Genomic DNA, 22,678 nt, shown 5'->3' with positions numbered 1-22,678 from the left:
TCAGTATAGAAGTCTAACACCTACAAGAATACAGCAATAGTTCAGTATAGAAGTCTGGCACCTGCACGCATACAACAATAGTTCAGTATAGAAGTCTAGCACCTGCAAGCATACAGCACTAGTTCAGTATAGATGTCTGGCACCTGCATGCATATAGCAATAGTTCAGTATAGAAGTCTGGCACCTGCAAGCATACAGCAATAGTTTAGTGTAGAAGTCTAGCACCTGCAATCATACAGCAATAGTTCAGTATAGAAGCCTAGCACCTGCAAGCATACAGCAATAGTTCAGTATAGAGGTCTGGCACCTGCAAGCATACAGCAATAATTCAGTATAGAAGCCTGGCACCTGCAAGCATAGAGCAATAGTTCAGTATAGAAGTCTGGTACATGCACGCATACAGCAATAGTTCAGTATAGAAGTCTGGCACCTGCAACCATACAGAAATCGTTCAGTATAGTAGTCTGGCACCTGGACGCATACAGCAATAATTCAGTATAGAAGTCTAGCACCTGCAAGCATACAGTGGTAGTTCAATATAGAAGTCTAGCACCTACAAGAATACAGCAATAGTTTGGTATAGAAGTCTGGCACCTGCGAGCATACAGCAATAGTTCAGTGTAGAAGTCTAGCATCTGCAAGCATACAGCAATAGTTCAATATAGAGGTCTAGCACCTGCAAGCATACTACAATAGTTCAGTGTAGAAGTCTAGCACCTGCAAGCATACAGCAATAGTTCAATATAGAAGTCTAGCACCTGCAAACATACAACAATAGTTCAGTATAGAAGTCTGGCACCTGCAAGTTCAGTATAGAAGTCTAGCACCTACAAGAATACAGCAATAGTTCAGTATAGAAGTCTGGCACCTACACGCATACAACAATAGTTCAGTATAGAAGTCTAGCACCTGCAAGCATACAGCACTAGTTCAGTATAGATGTCTGGCACCTGCACGCATACAGCAATAGTTCAGTATAAAAGTCTGGCACCTGCAAGCATACAGCAATAGTTTAGTGTAGACGTCTAGCACCTGCAATTATACAACAATAGTTCAGTATAGAAGCCTAGCACCTGCAAACATACAGCAATAGTTCAGTACAGAAGTCTGGCACCTGCAAGCATACAGCAATAATTCAGTATAGAAGCCTGGCACCTGCAAGCATACAGCAATAGTTCAGAATAGAGGTCTGGTACATGAACGCATACAGCAATAGTTCAGTATAGAAGTCTGGCACCTGCAACCATACAGCAATCGTTCAGTATAGTAGTCTGGCACCTGCAAGCATACAGAAATAATTCAGTATAGAAGCCTAGCACCTGCAAGCATACAGCGATAGTTCAATGTAGAAGTCTGGCACCTGCACGCATACAGCAATAGTTCAGTATAGAAGTCTGGCAACTGCAAGCATACAGCAATAGTTCAGTGTAGAAGTCTAGCATCTACAAGCATACAGCAATAGTTCAATATAGAGGTCTAGCACCTGCAAGCATACTACAATAGTTCAGTGTAGAAGTCTAGCAGCTGCAAGCATACAGCAATAGTTCAATATAGAAGTCTAGCACCTGCAAACATACAGCAATAGTTCAGTATAAAAGCCTAGCACCTGCAAGCATACAGCAATAGTTCAGTATAGAAGTCTGGCACCTGCAAGCATACAGCAATAGTTCAGTATAGAAGTCTGGCACATGCAAGCATACAGCAATAGTTCAGTATAGAAGCCTGGCACCTGCAAGCATACAGCAATAGTTCAGTATAGACGTCTGGCACATGCAAGCATACAGCAATGTTTCAGTATAGGAGTCTGGCACCTGCAAGCATAAAGCAATAATTCAGCATAGAAGTCTGGCACCTGCAAGCATACAGCAATAGTTCAGTATAGAAGTCTAGCACCTGCAAGCATACAGCAATAGTTCAGTATAGAAGTCTGGCACCTGCAAGCATACATCAATAGTTCAATATAGAAGTCTGGCACCTGCAAGCATACAGCAATAGTTAAGTATAGAAGTCTAGCACCTGCAAGCATACAGCAATAGTTCAGTATAGAAGTCTGGCACCTGCAAGCATACAGCAATAGTTCAGTATAGAAGTCTTGCGCCTGCAAGTTCAGTATAGAAGTCTAGCACCTACAAGAATACAGCAATAGTTCAGTATAGAAGTCTAGCACCTACAAGCATACAGCACTAGTTCAGTATAGATGTCTGGCACCTGCACGCATACAGCAATAGTTCAGTATAGAAGTCTGGCACCTGCAAACATACAGCAATAGTTTAGTGTAGAAGTCTGGCACCTGCAAGCATACAGCAATAATTCAGTACAGAAGCCTGGCACCTGCAAGCATACAGCAATAGTTCAGTATAGAAGTCTGGCACCTGCAAGCATACAGCAATAATTCAGTATAGAAGTCTAGCACCTGCAAGCATACAGCAATAGTTCAGTATAGAAGTCTGGCACCTGCAAGCATACAGCAATAATTCAGTATAGAAGTCTAGCACCTTCAAGCATACAGCAATAGTCTGGCACCTGCAAGCATACAGCAATAGTTCAGTATAGAAGTCTAGCACCTGTAAGCATACATCAATAGTTCAGTATAGAAGTCTAGCACCTGCAAGCATACAGCAATAGTTCAGTATAGAAGTCTGGCACCTGCAAGCATACAGCAATTATTCAGTATAGAGGTTTAGCACCTGCATGCATACAGCAATAGTTCAGTATAGAAGTCTAGCACCTGCAAGCAGACAGCAATAGTTCAGTATAGAAGTCTAGCACCTGCAAGCATACAGCAATAGTTCAGTATAGAAGTCTAGCACCTGTATGCATACAGCAATAGTTCAATGCACTGTGAAACCAGGGGCCAGTGACCAAGCTCCCCGCATGAGCCGGCAAGTCCAAATGATGAGCGCTGGAGACCATGCAGGCAACATGAGATCATGTTGTCATCCTCAGTTTATTTAAAATATTCTTTCATTAATGCGCTTTCGGTGGTTCCCTGATGCCTTCCATACGTTCGTGCATCTCGAGTGTACCCGACCACACGATGGTAACATAGCCAATTCTTCAGTCCATGCCCACATTCACACTATAGCAATCGCATGACACGTCTAAGCATGTGAATATGGGTCATTACCCTCACGTTCCACTCACTGCACGGGACAGTGTCATTCCCTGGTGTCTATTGTTCCCAATTTAAAATAAGAACAATGGCGGATACCTTGACAAGGTTAATCTATATGCCAATGGCTAGTGCCATTGTCATCTCTGAATTAGACATTTATCTTAGATCCACTCCTTTACTAGGGGGTCATTCTCAGTTATAGTGCCATGCTGCTGCTCATGTACTCATCCCACACTTTCTGACATAGAGCGCCCACCACCGTCTTTACTCAGGGATATAGCACCCAGACACTTCTTTACTCAGTCAAGTTTCATGGCTGTAGCTCCCAGCTTTTTCTTTACTCAGGGATATAGCGTCCAGACACTTCTTTACTCAGGTTCCATGCTATAACGCTCAGATTCCTCTTTACTCAGGGATACAGGGCCCAGACACTTCTTTACTCAGTTAAGTTTCATGGCTGTAACTCCAAGCTTCCTCTTTACTCAGGGATATAGCGCCTCAACACTTCTTTACTCAGTTAAGTTTCATGGCTGTAGCTCCCAGCTTCTTCTTTACTCAGGGATATAGCGCCCAGACACTTCTTTACTCAGCTAAGTTTCATGGCTGTAGCTCCCAGCTACTTCTTTACTCAGGGATATAGCGCCCAGGCACTTCTTTACTCAGTTAAGTTTCATGGCTGTAACTCCCAGCTACTTCTTTACTCAGGGATGTAGCGCCCAGACACTTCTTTACTCAGTTAAGTTTCATGGCTATAACACTCAGATTCTTCTTTACTCAGGGATACAGTCTCAATGTTGTAGCACTCAGATAGTTCTTTACTCAGTTAAGTTTCATGGCTGTAACTCCCAGCTTCTTCTTTACTTCGGGATGTAGTGCCCAGACACTTCTTTACTCAGTAATGTTTCATGGCTGTAGCTGTCAGCTTCTTCTTTTCTCAGGGATATAGCGCCCAGACACTTCTTTACTCAGTCAAGTTTCATGGCTGTAGCTCCCAGCTTCTTCTTTACTCAGGGATATAGCGCCCAGACACTTCTTTACTCAGCTAAGTTTCATGGCTGTAGCTCCCAGCTACTTCTTTACTCAGGGATATAGCGCCCAGGCACTTCTTTACTCAGTTAAGTTTCATGGCTGTAACTCCCAGCTACTTCTTTACTCAGGGATGTAGCGCCCAGACACTTCTTTACTCAGTTAAGTTTCATGGCTATAACACTCAGATTCTTCTTTACTCAGGGATACAGTCTCAATGTTGTAGCACTCAGATAGTTCTTTACTCAGTTAAGTTTCATGGCTGTAACTCCCAGCTTCTTACTTCGGGATGTAGTGCCCAGACACTTCTTTACTCAGTAATGTTTCATGGCTGTAGCTGTCAGCTTCTTCTTTTCTCAGGGATATAGCGCCCAGACACTTCTTTACTCAGTCAAGTTTCATGGCTGAAGCTCCCAGCTTTTTCTTTACTCAGGGATATAGCGCCCAGACACTTCTAGTTTCATGGCTGTAGCTCCCGCTTCTTCTTTACTCAGTGATATAGCGCCCAGACACTTCTTTACTCAGTTAGGTCCCATGGTTGTAACTCCCAGCTTCCTCTTTATTCAGGGATATAGCGCCTCAACACTTCTTTACTCAGTAAAGTTTCATGGCTGTAGCTCCCAGCTTCTTCTTTACTCAGGGATGTAGCACCAAGACACTTCTTTACCCAGTAAAGTTTCATGGCTGTAGCTCCCAGCTTCTTCTTTACTCAGGGATATAGCGCCCAGACAACTCTTTACTCAGCACAGAGTCTCAGTGCTATGGTGGCCTGCTGATTCTTGCCTCATACTTTTCACAGGGTATGAAACTCAGCTCTCTATCTATAATCCACAGCAGGAGGACAGTGTCTGGCACACTGATTTTTACATTTTTTTTTAAATAACTGACTGGGGGCCTCATAACAAGTTGGCCTTCCTGAACAGGAGTACCTTCCTAAAGAGGAGTGCCTTCCAGAAGAGGAATACCTTCCTGAAGGGGATTGCCTTCCTGAAGAGGAGTATCTTCCTGAAGAGGATTGCCTTCCTGAAGAGGATTGCCTTCCTGAAGAGGAGTGTCTTCCTGAAGAGGAGTGCCTTCCTGAAGGGGATTGCTTTTCCAAAGAGGATTGCCTTCCCGAAGAGGAGTACCTTCCTGAAGAGAAGTGCCTTCCCTAAGAGGAGTACCTTCCTGAAGGGGATTGCCTTCCAAAAGGGGATTGCTTTCCTGAAGAGGAGTACCTTCCTGAAGAGGATTGCCTTCCTGAAGGGGAGTACCTTCCTGTAGAGGAGTGCCTTCCTGAAGAGGAGTGCCTTCCTGAAGAGAAGTACCCTTCCTGAAGAGGAGTGCCTTCCTGAAGAGGAGAACCTTCCTGAAGACGATTGCCTTCCTGAAGGGGATTGCTTTCCTGAAGAGGATTACTTTCCTGAAGAGGAGTGACTTCGTGAAGAGGAGTGCCTTCCTGAAGAGGAGTGCCTTCCTGTAGAGGAGTGCCTTCCTGAAGAGGAGTGCCTTCCTGTAGAGGAGTGCCTTCCTGTAGAGGAGTACCTTCCTGAAGAGGATTGCCTTCCTGAAGAGGAGTGCCTTCTTGAAGAGGAGTACCTTCCTGAAGAGGAGTGCCTTCCTGACGAGGATTTCCTTCCTGAAGAGGAGTGCCTTCCTGAAGAGGATTTCCTTCCTGAAGAGGAGTGCCTTCCTGAAGAGGAGTGCCTTCCTGAAGCGGAGTGCTTTCCTGAAGAGGAGTGCTTTCCTGAAGAGGAGTGCCTTCCTGAAGAGGAGTACCTTCCTGTAGAGGAGTGCCTTCCTGAAGAGGAGTGCCTTCCTGAAGAGAAGTACCCTTCCTGAAGAGGATTGCCTTCCTGAAGAGGATTGCCTTCCTGAAGACGATTGCCTTCCTGAAGGGGATTGCTTTCCTGAAGAGGATTACTTTCCTGAGGAGGAGTGACTTCGTGAAGAGGAGTGCCTTCCTGAAGAGGAGTGCCTTCCTGTAGAGGAGTGCCTTCCTGAAGAGGAGTGCCTTCCTGTAGAGGAGTGCCTTCCTGTAGAGGAGTACCTTCCTGAAGAGGATTGCCTTCCTGAAGAGGAGTGCCTTCTTGAAGAGGAGTACCTTCCTGAAGAGGAGTGCCTTCCTGACGAGGATTTCCTTCCTGAAGGGGAGTGCCTTCCTGAAGAGGATTTCCTTCCTGAAGAGGAGTGCCTTCCTGAAGAGGAGTGCCTTCCTGAAGCGGAGTGCTTTCCTGAAGAGGAGTGCTTTCCTGAAGAGGAGTGCCTTCCTGAAGAGGAGTACCTTCATGACTTTTCAGAATTTCAGATGATTGGTTCAAGTTTTAAATCCAGAGCGAGCTTGTCCTGGAGTACTCATCCCGAGGTTTTGAGTCTTTTCCTTACAGATTTCTTAAATGTGAATGTTGTAGGAATGCATGTAGCTTCAGCAGATACCTATTTGGGGACAGCATTCATTGCAGCTTTTCTTGCGATGCTGAGTACCTTGTAGTGAATCCGATATTGAATCAGAAGCTTGCAAAGAATCTCCCGACTTCTGGTTATGTGGTTTAATATTCTGAGGAAATTCATGCTGCTCTCTGTTGAAGTGGCTGCAATTTGGTTGAAGATCCCTTTCTGGACCGCCTTTATGATGATACAGCAGATATTCTAGTCCTCAAAATCTGCTTATAAACCTGTCTTTCAGCCTGCTTCCTCCCCTGCCTCTTCGTCTGCCTCTTTAGAGGCCGTATGTCCTCTCCCCCTGTCTCTGCCTTCTAGGACTTCATTGATAGTTATGATTTTCTGTAAGGAATCTAGGTATTGGTTAAGCAGAAGAATGGGTCCTCCTCCTTCCGGTCCACATTGCCCCAAGTTTTTATACTGGCCGACAGTCATTTTAACCCTAGATGGAATTCCTTCCATGTCCATGGCTCTGCACTGTGCCACTGCCACTTTAGACCCTAGTCCAACATTTCAGCCCGGATTCCTCTCGCTACCCGGCTTTCATGCACCTCTCCGATGCTGGTCTCCTCAGTCGCAAACCGGCGGGAAATCTCCTGTGAGGAGCCTTTACCTCTTTCTGTTTGTGGGCAGCAGCTAGCCTGCACTGTTATACTATCCTCCTCTGATCACCTTCCTTCTTATTAGTTTCCACGTACGTTTGGGTGATGGGGTACTGGTTAGCTGGTCTGCGCGCAGCTCTTGGTGTTCCCACTGGATCATGGCTTTGTTCACCTGAACCTTCTCTCTCCAAAGGAGCAAGCATCCTCTGGGTGGTGGAGACTTCAGGGTTTCCAAATGACATAATCGTGGGGTTTCTTTCCAGGCTCAAAGACAGTAGGTCTGGTTTCATAGTTCTTTCCTTTTCAAAACTACATGTAGGAATTTATATAATGCGTGGATAGTAAAGAAATGACTGACTCTTGAGGGATGGACATGACATCACTCAAACAAGCTCACAGACCCCATGATGGAGGACGACCGTGCACCCTCCCTCATACAGGAAGCTCGCAGCTGTTTCTTTTTTTTTTTAGAGCTTCATTTAAAATTTCAGCAAAGAGCATACAGAATAATCAACCAACCAAATTCCATGAAACAAATTACATAACAGCATGGTGAAAAACCAATAAATGAACCTATATATAGTCATATATATACATAAACAGAACCCCCATCCTCCAACAGTAGAAAGACATAAATAATACAGTGAGATTAGTATAAATGTGTACATTTTCCCCAAATCTTCTCATAAGAAGCCACTTTGTCATTTATCCTCCAAATCACCAATTCAACCTTTGCAAGCCTGTTCATCTCATCAATCCACTCCTCCAGCTGCAGGGCAACGTTAGACTTCCAACCCCTCAGGACCAGCCTTTTGCCAACAATTGAACCTCTGAACAGCTATTTTTTCTGGGGCACAGTCAATCCATTTAGCAATTCATCACCGCCCAAAATCACTGTCTTGAAATCTAGGTCAATGCTCTCACCTAATACATCGACACAAATCCCACACACTTCTGTCCAAAAACGACCAACTCGTACACAGCTCCATAACATATGCTCGAAGGTACTAAGCTCCTGGACACAGCCCCAACATTCATCCGAATCTGAAATACCACATTTCTTCAATCGTTCCGGGCACCAATAAACTCTATTCAAGATCTTAATTTGCCTAGACTTCTCCCCAAGATTCAGTGTGCAGAGGATTACATTCCCACACATATTCTACCAAACTTCCTGAGAAATATCGAAGTTAATCCTCCTGCTCCATTCATCATAGAGTTTATCATTATTCTTGTAATTTGCAACAATCAATTTATATATTTTATAAGCCAGCCCCCTTCCCCCAGTTTTGGTTTGGCCAGAAACATTTTTTAATCCAATTTATTTGTCCAATCAACTTCACCAATAGAATTCTTAAGACACCTGTAGTCAGCATATGAAAAACATGAAATGTTACATTTATCTTGCACTTCACCAGCAGACATCCACCTCCCATCACTCTCAAGATCTCCAATCAATTCCACTCCTCCTTAAAACCATTCTGGCCAGAACAACATTCATCTATTGTTCCTTATTTTTGGATTTTACCAAATTGACGCATGCAGCGATTTTAGAGCATCAATACCCAACAGTTCCAGTAGCTTACATCAAGCATCCCTTAGAAATTCTGTAGCGGAAAACCTCCCCCAGCCTGACTTAGATTGAGTAGTCAGAAGAGCTCTCAGGGCCAACGGGCCAGAAAAACCCGACTCCGCAATAGACCAGGCATCCGGATCCCCAGCCAAAAAAGGAATAAACGATTGTGCTGAAAATGCCAAGTGGTAGGCTTTAAGATTTGGAACTCGCAACCCACCACGATCCACTGGCAACGGAAGTTTCCAAATTTTAAGCCTGCGAGGTTTGCGATCCCAAAGAAACTCCTGTTTTGAACTTTCCACCTCCTCTCAATAGTGCGCCCTGACCTCAGTCAGCTGCACAAGAACAGGATTCCATACTGTCAAGGGCCACCTTCAAACTTCAATGATTTATGTTTGGCTAATAAACCTACCTTCCTCTGTGGATTTAATGCAAATAACTAGTTACTGAGTCACACCACTCACACTTGGATCTGAGGCTTAATGAGCAGAGCCTTCGAGCCAGACTTTGGGCAAGCAGACACTCACTAGACCTCTCTGGATGTGACTCACTAAGTGCTCATACATGAGACTGTGATACATGACCTCTCCTCACCTTCTTGTAGCTCAGAGTGATCGTTATCTTATAGACTACTTCTATACGCCTGGTACTCAGACATCACAGTTGATTGTAACCATCCTCTCAGACATCCTTTGGCAGAACTTTCCATGGGATGCAGATCTATTTTTACAGGAAATTGTGCACATTTAGTTAGCCTGCAAGCAAAAGGCTTGTGACATTCGTGAGTGGGGGGATGTGGGTGTCTTACTGAAATGACCACTTCATATCAATAAATATATTGCTGTACTTTGTCAAATTTCATTTGCATCCTTTGGCGCAGTGTGTCTTGGTACCCCTCAATCTGTATCTATTCAATGTGGTAGTGTACTGGCAGTTCACCCACACTCCTTGACACCTGCGGCCTTTTTGCTAATCATAAGTTACTGTACAAGCGCTGAGGATACCCCTGACTTTTTCTGCCAATTGTTACTTGGCTTACTGAAATCTACACTCAGTGTGACACAGCCTCACTAGCAATCCATCAGACCTCTGATGTATTAGCTTTGGTGGGAGCTAATTTGCAGACCCAATGCAGCAATAAACTCTTCCCCTGACAAATTGTCATTTTGTATAACTCCTGCTGTTTGTAGGCCAATCGGGAAAAGCCTGAACTCTGCCAGAATTGGAGATTAGACGACTGGGGAATATTGCCGTACTGTTGAACCAGCCCTGACAGTTCTACATGTTCAATTCATCTATAGTTCAGTTGTCAGGCCTCTAGGATTAATTACAGCTACAGTACCCATACACTAAATGGTTTTACCAACTCTTCCAGATGCCCCTCTCTAGTATCGTGACAATCGCCCATATTCATGCTCTTACCTTTGATTCGCCCAGTAATGTAGAGGAAGCCGTCCTGGTCAAACTTGCCAATATCCCCTGTGTGAAGCCAACCTTCCTCATCTAAGGCCTCTATTGTCTTCTCCGCCATGTTCAGGTAGCCCATGAAGACGTCTCTTCCCCCGTAGCAGATTTCCCCATTGCCATTCTTATCCGGCATATATATCTTGGTTTTACATCCTGAGACCGTCTTACCACAGCTGTGGAGATAGAACACAGAAACAATTTGCTTGTGGAACAATACAATAGATAAAACAGTAGGATACGCAATTACGCCCTGGACTCTTGGAAACAATGTACATGCAGGTCTGATAATCTAGAAAGCCTCTCGGAACCATATGTGTCTGTACCTATGACAGGCCACTCCAAACCATGTGGGTCCGTACCTATGGCAGGCGACTCTGAATCGTGTGGTTCTGAACATATGGCAGGTGACTCCAAACCGCATGGGACTGAACCTATGGCAGAAGACTCCGAACCATGTGGGTCTGAACCTATGCCAAGCCACTCAGATCCATATGGGTTTGAACCTATGGCGGGCCGCTCCCCAGTGCTTGAAACTTGCCAATCCTAACCTGTAGTGGTTAGTCCTAAGTATTGAAAATCACATTTCATAAAGCTAGAGGACTGTGATGAATCCTGCTGAGTCATCACCAAACCACAGCCGAAAGTCTCCTCCCATGCAACCAGGTGAAGGCAACCGCTATATAATCCTAACCCTGCGGGTGGTATCGGGAGGGAGGATCACATGGGAGGAGACAGCTATTAAGGGGAAGTGGTGACTCCGCTAAGAGAGACGCAGTATTCATCTGCTTCTAAGAATAAAAATCAAATCATTCCTAAATACCTAATGGCATGTAATAAATGTACAAGTCCCTCTCATATAACTTCTCAAAGAACCGGTCATGGAAAACCATATACACAGAATAATGTTGGTACGTCAGGGGTTCAAGAACTAAAAGTGAAACCCTTGAATTATCCTAATTCCACTTTAAATAGAAGTCCTCACTCTAATGAGGAATCACAAACTCTTGTTACAACCTCTCCTGCCTCTAATAATTATCAATACCTAAAACAATCAAAATTAACTAACGGTAAAACTGAACAAACTAATATCACTTAATTAACTATAATGTTTATGGTACTGGGACGAGGAAGAAGGGTCCAGAGGCATGAGGATTCAAAGTGCTGTTTGTAAAAAGGTGCAGTCTAGTTTTTGTAGACCAAGGCACCTGCGCGGGACATTTTAATCCCGACACGAGACCCAGCTGGACAGAGGGCAGGAAGAAGATGAAGGCGATGTTGAAGGCTGTTGCAGGCGCAACCACAGAAAGAAGAGCGTCAGAGGAAGCCGTCAGAAATGGTTTAGGAGAGCAGCAGAAGTGCAGAGTATGCGCAGCGGGATGTGGCATGCCAAGAAGTGGTATAGGGGAATCTAGGAGGAATCCTGGTTAACACTAAACAAACACAGGTTAGAAGTGTCAACTCTATCTAGGCCCGGGGTGGGTAGACAATATTTATAGAGAAGATAGAGTTCTGAGTAACAGGGAGCACTGAACAGAGTGATCAATCGTGATACACTAACATACAAAATTTTAATATGGTATGAACAAAGTTTAAAACAGAATTAAATCGTTAGACATATGATAGCACTAAGGATTAGTGATAGAAAAACAACATTTCTAAAAACAAGTATCATAGAAAAACGTCAAAATCAATGAATGATTTTTTTTCCAGTGTATCAATGTATTTCATTCATTGTATACATTTATCAACGCGTGTCAAGAAGAGGCCCAGCTGAAGAGCAGACGTGCTCCCAGCTGAGCATACAGCGTGTCGTGAGAGAGAGCACCCGGAGACCAATGCGCAACTCAACAAAGATCTGCGGAGCAGGAGAGAGGTCGGCCCTGAGACCGAATACCTGCCAGAACACCTAACTGCAAGACAGCACTGCAGAAGAAAGCTGGCCAGTTGGCTAGCTGTCAATGCAGACCTTGGGATGCTCCCATAAGAAAGTCATTGAAGTGTGATGATTTTGAAAACCAAATAGTTAATGAAAGATAGCAGAAGCTACAGAAGCTACAGAATTTTGAATACCGAACAATTAAAGAAATTAAGTAGAAACCTCATAATTGCAAACGCCAAAGAATTAAAGAAGCAGAGCAGAAGTGGCAAGAACATGAATTCCCTCATAGGGGACTACAATTGGGGAAAGCTTACAACCAGCATTGCCAACAGCCAAGAGGCTATGAGAAAACTACAATACACCGGAAAAGGCATAAATCCCATTTTAGAGGACATACATTGGGGAAAGCTTATATGCCACATTGCCAAGAGACTGTGAAACCATAAGAGGCGAGAAGGGCGCAGCTCTCTGTTTTTTTGGATATCAACTGGGGGAAACCTTTAGCCCAAACTGCCAACAGTCAAAATGTTTTCAAGAAGCATTTAAGAGATATTTTGAAAATGACTCTTCTATATTAAGTTATCAGTTTGGGGGAACACATTTAGCAAGAGTAAAGAAATCTAATTAAAGGCAGTAAATTGTGCAGCTTGGTGAAAAGAATCTTAGAATCGAATTGCCATCAAAGTTGAAAGTCACTGTAGTAGTTTTCTTCCTGGCAGGCAAGTATACCAGGAAAGGGATTATAGTAGTTAGTTCTGGCAGGCGAGTATACCAGGAAACAAGAAGATGGTTTGATGAAATATATCTGTCGTAAAAAGGTATGATGGAAAGACCTTTGTTGAAAGCAAAGAACCATTAACTTTATTATTTGTTTGTTTTACAAACTGTGCTGTCGTGACAAAAGTGTTTCATTTGAATTGTTCTATCCTGACAAAAGTAGTTTATTTGAAGGAGTACCATGAGAATTGTTGTGCTATCCTGATAAAAGCGGTTCATTTGATTTGTGCTAACTGACGAAAGTGATTCATTTGAAGATGGTGAAATCAGGTACTAATTGTTGAACATTTTGAACAATTGCTTTGGTTTTGATCTTGTGTTTTGGAAGAAAGACATTTACTTTTCAAAGAAGAATATTGTGGAAAACATCAGTTGGTTTGAATTCCGAATAAACATTTGTGGAAAAGACATTTGCTGTGTCCCAGAGAGAGACACAGTCGTTGGAAGAGCCTTTTTGTGTTACCTTGAACAGAACTTTGTTAAAACGGAACTGTGTTAAAAGTATTCCTAAATTGATCTGGGGGAAGGAAGTCCAAGCCTGGTCACAAGGAGTGCTGTCAAGAACCTTTAAGTTTGAATTGATCAATGGTTTGTTAAACTAAAGTAAACCATACTTTCCCTGTATAATTTTGTTGTGTATTGTGTATATTAGTGTGAGGGTCAGAGACATTTTGGACACTAGGTAATTTTTCTTTAGTTTTAGTTTGCTAGGCAGGGACCTCCTTATTAGGATAGAGAAAGATAGGCATTTATCCAACCCATATTCCTTTAATAAATGGCACATTTTGAGAACCTTTACCTTTGTGTCCACCTCACATTTCTAACCCCTCAAAGTACATGAATACACTTGTGAGGATGGGAATATAAGCAGTGCACTTTAAAATAGACAATGCAAAACTTTGTACTGACTGGGTACAGTTGGCGCTAAAGTACCCTTTACCTCATGCCACAAAAGCTTGCCTCTGCTATTTAGGCACCCAATTCATCAGTAACCAACAAAAGAAGAAAGAAAGTCAATGGAAGAGATTAACTTTTTTGAACACTTGTCTGTGGAACCTCTCTTGTGGTTCTAAATAGCGAAAGCAAGTTCTAGTGATGAGAGGCATAGGGTTCATTAGCGGCCACTGAACACTGTCAGTACAAAGTTGATTAGTTTGTGAAATTCCAATTTACTATGGCCTGGGCGTGTGAAACACAGATGTGTGTTTCGGCCTCTTATGGGGAGGTTCTATCTTCACCACCCCTCAATTTTGGTTGGCCTTCATCAGGACAGATAGCTGGTGACTGCCTATGATGAAGCTGAACTATATATATGGCACACGTAGACCCATCTCTTCTCAAATTTGAGGGGTGGTGAAGAAAAAAAACGACCCCATAAGAGGCCAAAAAATACATCTATCGACGCTGTTTTGGGTGTATAATGCAGAAAATATATGCAAGTCTGAGACGCAACACATGACCTTTTAGTTTGGATTGTCATAACTTTGCCACTGTCATTTGGCAAGAAGAAAACATTGAAATAGGGTGTGAATACTGTAATTGGCCAGAAGAAAAGCATTGAGGCGATAAGTCCAGATAGCTGTCGATGGATTAAGAAAAGTGAATTTGTTGTTAAATATAATGCTGCTGCTTTGAGCTTTTTTTAGTCCCTTTTACTAACCCCATCACTTTTTTGTGAACAATAATCCACCGCCAGTGTATTTGAGACTGATATTTGGTGCTATTGAGTTGTTTTAACATTTTTTTACAATAATAATAAAAACAGATATTTTTTGTACATTAAACCATTGAGCACAGAAATGTTCCTGCAGGAAAAAAATGTTTGGAATGGAGTGTGATTGAGCGAGAATGATGATGACAGATGTTTAGTTAGTCACGAGAAACATGTCTCCCACAGGTGTTCTCTTTTCTAGATTTCCATCCCGGTAGAGGGGGACACTAGTCCAGGCCCCATCTTTATTTAGACCAATAAAGGGCTGTACAGTGCAGGGTGATGACCAGCCATTGACCAGCCTCTTTGGCTCTTCACCTATGAGCCTTTGCTTTTCTCTTCCTACCTTCTGCACCTGTGAGTAACTCTAGCTTGCTAATTAGTGTGCTGTCTCTCCACACTGCAGTACTCACTTGCTCCTTCTTCTGTTACTCCTACTCACCTCTTACTATGCTTTCTCCTGTCACGCTAATTCTTCCTTTCCTGTCCCTATTTTAATACTCACATCTTAAAACTCCCAATACTTCACCTCTCTTTCACCTACTTCCAACAAATAAAGCCAACAACCTAACCATTCCTCCTCTAACACCTATCCACCTCACCTCTCTTCCTCTGTGACTCAACTTCTCTACTCTTCCTTACCGTATCAACTGACCATTGCACTCTGGAATGCTTAGTCTGGATGCAACAAAACTACCTTTATCACCGACTAGTTTCAATCCAGCTCTCCTCCCCTAGATCGCCTTGCTATCACTAAAACCTGGCAGACCTAGACGACTCCGAACTATCCTTCATTCAGTTTTGTCGTCTGTTTGAAAGAAGTGGAGGCGTCAGACACCTCATCCCACCTCAACACCCCACAACTCTCCAATGTCACACCCTCTCCTACCTCTTTGGAATTCTCCATCTCTACTATTGCTCCGATTCACTCAGTTCACATCATTCCATCTATCACCCTCCTGGTCCACTGGACCATAATTTGATGAACTCGGCAACCCCTTGATTCTCTTTCCATTAAACATCACCTCATTCACTTAGGTGACTTTAACATTCCCTCTCTAGCCATTTCTAAGAAATCTGAACTTTAGTCTTTTTTTAGTGATCATGCCCTCCAATCTATCCATAACCTACCCACAAATGGGGTAACTCTTTGAATTTCTTATTCATCCCCACCTCCACTTTATATGATCACTCCATTATTCCCACCCTCTGACCTCTCCTCACAACTTTCCTCACCTTCTGCCATTCCTCCCTTTCTGACCTGCAGTTATCCTTCACACCTGTTGCCTGTTCCATCAACACTGCCATCTCCAGGTTCCAATCCCTACTATATGACGACTCCTCCTCTCACTTCACACTGCTAAATGCTAAATTTCACCCCTAAGTCTCAGCATCCCACCCATTGGTCACCCCATTCTTACACTCTGTCCTCATAGCCATGTCTCAGCTGCAGCGCAAATTGAGGCATACCCACTTACATGAGGACCTGCAACTCTACCTCTATGCCCTGACCTCTCCCAAGCCCTCTGCTGATAGAGTGAAAAGGGAATTCTACCACACCCTCATTGACTCTCACTCCAAGCATCTTCGCCGGCTAAAGGGCACCCTAAACTCACCGCTCACTCCACCTAAAGCTATCACTATCAACTCGACTCTCACAGCTAATGATATAGCTGGATACTTCGCTATACAATTTTCCCAAATTCGAGACACTCTCCTGACCTTCCTCATACTCGCTCTTTGAAACTCTACACTCCGCCTACTCTACCATAATCCTCTGTCTCAATCCCTATTTTGTCACACTAATACTGAATACTGAATAAATCATATCTCTACTGATGAAGGATAACCCCTCTTGTGAGCCATCAGACCCTCTTGCTCCTCAGCTAGTCAAGCCTATTGGCCTTCAACACTGCTTGCTTTCCCTCTATTTTCAAAATGGCCACAGTCATCCCTCTCCTAAAAAAGCAAGGGGCTGTCCCAAACCTACCGGCTAACTTTCGCCCTATGCCGTCCTTCTGTACTACTTTGAAGGGCCTGAAAGGGTTGTGTTCAACGACCTTACCAATTTCTTAGACATGCAAAACCTTCGAGACCACCTACAACCAGGTTTCCGCTCCTGTTACTACACGGAAACTGCTCTCATGAATGTCTCCAACTTCATCTTTCCTGGATTGAATCTCACCTGGCACCTCGCCAGTCCTCTGGCTCCTGGAGCAACAACACCTCTCAACTCACTCTTCTAACTGTTAGTGTTCCACAAGGCTCTGTTTGGGTCCTCTCCTCTATAGACTCAATACCTTTGCTCTTGTGGCAGTGATTTCCTCCTTTGGGTTCTTGCACCAACTCTTCACGGACGACACCCAAATCTTCTTCTCTTTTCCTGCAGTCTCCTCTGATCTCTCCATCAAAATGTCCAACTGTCTCTCTGCCATTAAATATTGGATGGCTTTGCACTCTCTGATGTTAAACACTACCAAAACAGAGATGCTCTTCTTCCTTGCCAAATACTCCCTCTCATCTCTTCCTCTGCCTATCCAGGACCCACCTAACACTCTCACCTACTCTTTGTCAGCTCTAAACCTCAACATCATCTATGACATTTCTCACACCTTCTCTACTTTCATCTCCAAAACTGCAATGGCGGCTCGACTCAACCACTTAAATATTCTGAAAATGAGGAACCTCCTTCCTTTCAACACTGCCAAGCATCTCTTCAATACTTGTTTCTTCTCTAAACTGGACTACTGTGTCAGCATCCTCCTTGGTCTCCTCAACTATGCTTTCTGTCCTCTCGCTACAAGATCATGACCTTCACTACCAGGACTCACTTTGAACTCCCTCACTTCACTCTTACTGCCTCATACCAGCACCAATCTGGATGGCTGATGATTCAAAACAGAGCCAGATTGAAATGTCTTCTCCTGGTTCACAAATCTATCTACGATAAGCCACCACCATATCTATCCATCTCTATCCAACTCTAAAAGCATTCTCGTAATCCCTGCTCGGCATCTTCGATTATCCTTGTGGCTCCTCGCCCTCCCTATGCTTCCTCTTGCATTCGCTCTTTCTCTCTTCTTGCTCCACTTGCATGGAATTCTCTTCCCCGGACATCCGAGAAACAGACCACATGGATTTGTTCAAAACCAAACTAAAAGACTGCCTCCTCGCTGCCGAGTTACCCTCTTAACCTACCTCTCACGTGCCTTTTAGTTAACATTTTTCCCTAGCCTCTAACCTGCCTCTGTCCCTCACTTTCTCTGCCCCCACTTTAGCACTTCGCCCATCATGCGCACATCTCAGGCACAGCTGGCCGTACCGCCTCCTGGCACTTAAAAATGTTTATTGTCCTTAGTGTATGTAAGTCCACCCACATTTTGTCCCCAGTGACTGTTCAATTTATTCTGCTCCACAACCTCGTCAGAATGTCACTCGAACTCACCTCACTGTAAGAAACTCACTGCTTCCCGTCAAATCTGTTTACTGATCTAGTGTACGTTCTTTTGTAATCAAAAGAGCATTGTTCATCCCAGTATATAAAATAAATAAATTAAATGAATAAATAAACTGTAGCTATATGGGGATATGCGCCATTTGCCACTGTGACTGTATTTGAAAGCTTCTTCCTTAGAAGTCTCTTTCCATTGACATACTCTGGCTGTACCCCCCTGCTTCTATTTACAGGGGATGATCCTATTGCTGATTGTATCACCCTTTCACCAATGACATATTCAATTAGGCTACGGGATAACCAGGCCAGAGGATATGGAGCCAAACTGAAAGATATTGTAGGCATTGCTGATTCTATGAAGGTCACGTGGCTTTTTATGCATTGGGCTTTGTACAACTAAGAATACTAGGGATTTCCTTAGAGAAGTGAGGGAGAGATTTTGGGATATGGAAAGAGATGGGTAACCCGGAAAAACGCTGCATACTCTCCTGGTATTTCACTCATAAGGATAATTGGGGGATGAAGGCTTATGTGACCTCTAGTAAAGATAAGGACGCCAATAAGAAATGTATACAACTTATATATGCCCGTCTCCCTCTGGGCTATATAACTGCTGTGTGGGGCGTGGGGCGTAGGTCTAGATTCTGGGAATGTAAACATAAAACCGCTGACACTTTTGGGCGCGTCTAACTCTTATGCCCACATTATTGCATCTGGAGATTAAAGCAGCTCCTATCCCTTTTAAGGTCAAATGATATTGAACCATGTTAAGAGGCCATAAAAGACTGGGCATCTACTACAAACGAGGGAGTAATCTCAATCTCAATTCGGCCATGCTTCAAAGAAGAAGGGATCTTGCTGTAATGTTAATGTCTTATTTTATGGATATGGCCTATATGTGGCCTACCATATATATGTGTATATGTATCTGCTCGTATCTGCTCATCAAACTAAACTTTCCTCTATCCTGGTAATTCTTGACCTTTCTACAGCCTTCAATACTCTCGAATCGTTAGGGGTGTCACGGTATTCGTTTTATGACGGTACGATAACCTTCTTGCCAAATGACGGTATATCATGGTTATCGCGGTATAGCAGGTGGAGTTAACTGATCTTAACAAATATTTTCTAAAAGGTCATAAATTGACAGATGTATCATCACAAACAAAACCAGGCACCCAGGGCCAGAATTGGGCTTTTCAACATACGTTCCACTGAAATGCCTTGCTTCCACCAAACACAAACACACGTGTGGAGTGGAGGGGGTGGGGTGGAGGCCTGCTGCAACTGCCAAAGCAAACTGAATAGCTTTTCTTAAGTGGTCATTTAGGCTTTTTGCTTCCCCACTGGCTACTGGTGAAGATGAACCATGAGGGCTTTTGAAGAGGATGCCAGGCTCTAGAGGCCCGAGTCCTGACTCCAGCTGGCCAATGGGTTTGCCAGAGGAGGTTTTGGGCAAGGGTCGTGACAGCACTCCCCCCTAAGGCCCCTCCCATGGTGTTCCTTCTGTCTGGCCCAGGTTTGGTTGGGAAGTTCTGATGGAATGTCCTGATTAGACACACACACACACACACACACACGCACTCTCTCTTTACGTTACAGCCTTTAGTTTACTTGCGGGCCAAAAGGTGTTCAGTAATCACTGACATGTTGCCCTTTGGTATGGCAGCAGGGAAAACCCACAGAGATGAGTGAATTTCGCAGTGTGACTTATTATATGTAAATTCAATGATAGAACCAGGGAAATCCCCCATCGCCATATGTTTAGAGAACATTATCCATTATAAATATATAAACCCCAAAGCCGCCACCCCAAAGTAAACCCTTTTCCTTCTTGGCACTGTATCTATTCTTCCTATTGCTAACATATTGATTTTGTGTAAGGCACGTGTGGTTTATGGAATGGCATTAAAAACTGCTCCAACTGAAACTACTTGGCAGAGGCACATCCAACAGTGCAAAACCAAGAATGTGCAGCACTTGCTTACTGCAGCCTTCCCAAATCAGATTGAAAAGCACACTTAACGGTATGAACGGTATAAACAATGTGACGGTTATTGTTCAATTAAGTGGTTCACGGTATCTTTAACGGTATACCGTTATACCGTTACATCCCTACTCTCGATCACTCTATTCTTCTTGCCTCACTTGCCAAATTTGGATTATCTGGTTCTGTCTTACAATGGTTTCGCTCCTATCTTCCCGATCCAACTTATTCCATTCATGGGGCCTGTGAAAAACCTGAGGGTGTTTTACTACTCAATCCCCGGGGATCTCATAATCAGGTGGCCAGGGAAGGGTCATCGCTATTGGATCCCGACCCTGGCGGTGGACAAGCGAGGGAGGATCACCTGGGTACGGGGTCCTTGGGGAGTGGGGAAGAAACACCAGAAGGTGAGACATGGTATTCCCCATTTACTGACAGTTGTTTACCCAAAATTCCCTCTACCTTTATGGGATACAACTCCCATAATTCCCCTCCTTTCTTTATCAGCCCAACTAATGGGACGAGGAAGAGGAAGACTGAAAATAGGAAGATTACCACTAGCAATATGCAATGGCCTGGCCACTAATGAGGCCAGGCAGGGTCAGACACTCAGTCACAATCACACACACCTGAAATGGCTACCCAGAGTATAAGAGGTGGAGTACAGAAAGACAAGCAGAGCGAGATTGAGTATGAGAAAGCACAGCTGAGCACGGGCTGTTGAACACCAGGCTGCGGAGAACGGTTGGCCGAGACGCTGACAGATTGTGAGCGAGAGCAAGAGAAAGCAAGGCGAGGGAGTCATATCTCGAAGAAGCCAAAAAGGTGTCAAAAGGAAAGCCGAGCAGCTGGAGGAATCCTCTCATTGATGTGCCCAAAGGTTTACATTTCCCCAGAGCAACAGGAGTGCCAGGGAAGGTCTGAGAAGAGACGGGGAGAAACCCTCACCTCGGACATGATAGCAGCGAAAAGCCAGTTTCAATCTATCCCAGCAGGGGAGTTCTTGAACGAAGGGAGATCCCGGTTTGTGAACACACGAATGTGATCATTGCTACAAGCCAGTCAACGCGTCTGATGGCAGACGCGAGAAGAGAAAGATACGATTGTTGTTTTGAAATACAAAGTAGCAGAGTGGTCCTGCAGAGAAAGAAAGACGCATTATCAAAAGTCTCTGTGAACTGTAATCTCCCTCAGAAAAGGGAGCGGAAAACTGACTGTGTTAAATGGATGTCGGAAGCAAGTCGAACAAGGAGGCTGACAAGGAAATAAGCTGTGATCCCGAAAGGGCTTGTTAATTAATAAAGTGAATGTTTAAGTATGAAGGAAGTTTGACCTCAAGGGAGTGCCAAGAGGGCAGATATGAAACCAAGTTTCTAAGAAGAGCACATGGGAATATAAGGAACTACAATAACCAGAATGCATTGGGTCGAAGTGGTCATGCATAGGACTGTGCTGTGGGGCTGTGCAGTTTCGAAAGTTTTTGACGTGAAAGTGAATTGACAACCAAGAAGGTTGGGGAATGGAGTCCCACAACAAACTGAAAGAAGTTAAACGTCTTGGAAGGCGTAGGCTCATGTGAGGGAATCCTGTGGAATCAATGGTGAAGGATTCACCCGAAATATCGTTATATCCGAAATGTTTTCTATTGATGATGTGAACCAGTCGAGGGAAGCCTGAGAGAACTGTGTCATGTGAACCAAGCGAGGGAAGCTTGAGAGAACTATTTTATGTGAACCAGGCGAGGAAAGCCTGTGAGAACTGTGTTATGTGAACCGGGCGAGGGAAGCCTGAAGAGAACTGTCATACTTAGTGAACTAATGGTGCGTCAGGCAGGGGAAGATGAATTCTTTGAACTGCGCCTACCCACTTTGAAGGAACTCTTAAACGAGCCCCCATTGACTTAAATTGGGGAAGGGAGCTGTGAACCATCTTCATTGCCATTATGACTTTCTTTTGATACGCTCTTATATTTCTCATACATTTCCTATACTTAGTTATTGTATAGCGCGAGGGCAAGTATAGGTTTCTGACATGGACTTTTTCTTTGTTTGACTGACTAACATGGACTATGTTATTTTACTTTGATGGGTGAGACTACTCCCATCATAGAATTAAGGCCAGCCAGGATTCAAATCTTAATAAAGGTGTTGAAACTTGTATCTTTGTGCCTGTGTCTAACTTGCGATACCATGCCTGCCTCACAGGCCAGACACATTTTTTTCTCTGGTCCCCATTTGTATGGTGTCCTTCAAGGCTGAGTGCTTAGTCCCCTGCTATTCTCCCTCTACACTATTTCTCTCTGTGCTCTTACCATATCCTTTAACTCATCATGTCACTTGTATGCGACTCCCTTCACTCCACTGTCTCTGACAGCAGCTTTGCCATCCAACATTGGATATCGTCTCACTATCCTCACCTCTTCTCCTACATAGACTGAGGTCCCATTCTTCCCTTCTGCTACTCTTCCAACGCCTCTGTCTCTGCCTGCTCTCACCTGTCCTCCGTTGTCTTCTTCGACTCACAATCTCGGGGTTACTTTTAACTCCTCTCTATCCTTTCTCTCTCAGTTCTTTTCGAACATCTCATGTACTGCACGCACCGCTTCGCTGCGCCTGCCCATTCCCATCATTTCGGGCTCCCAAACTCCTTTTATATCGTCCATC

The 22,678-nt window shown here is 44.0% G+C and overlaps 1 protein-coding gene across 2 annotated transcripts in view; it reads right to left on the bottom strand.

Annotated features, from left to right (window-relative positions):
* LOC138511215 (long-chain-fatty-acid--CoA ligase ACSBG2-like) overlaps positions 1–22,678 on the bottom strand; it is a 531,477-nt gene that overhangs the window by 63,466 nt on the left and 445,333 nt on the right. For both annotated transcript variants that reach the window (XM_069626743.1, XM_069626744.1), the window contains exon 10: positions 10,163–10,380. In XM_069626743.1, the coding sequence (XP_069482844.1) occupies positions 10,163–10,380 (218 nt within the window). The remainder of the gene's footprint in view (positions 1–10,162; positions 10,381–22,678) is intronic.

This window comes from Ambystoma mexicanum, chromosome 6p, assembly GCF_040938575.1.
Source record: "Ambystoma mexicanum isolate Mex_15411 chromosome 6p, UKY_AmexF1_1, whole genome shotgun sequence".
Classification (NCBI taxonomy): Eukaryota; Metazoa; Chordata; class Amphibia; order Caudata; family Ambystomatidae; genus Ambystoma; species Ambystoma mexicanum.
The sequence above is the reverse complement of the archived record's forward strand: the minus strand, read 5'-3'. Positions and strand labels throughout refer to the sequence as shown.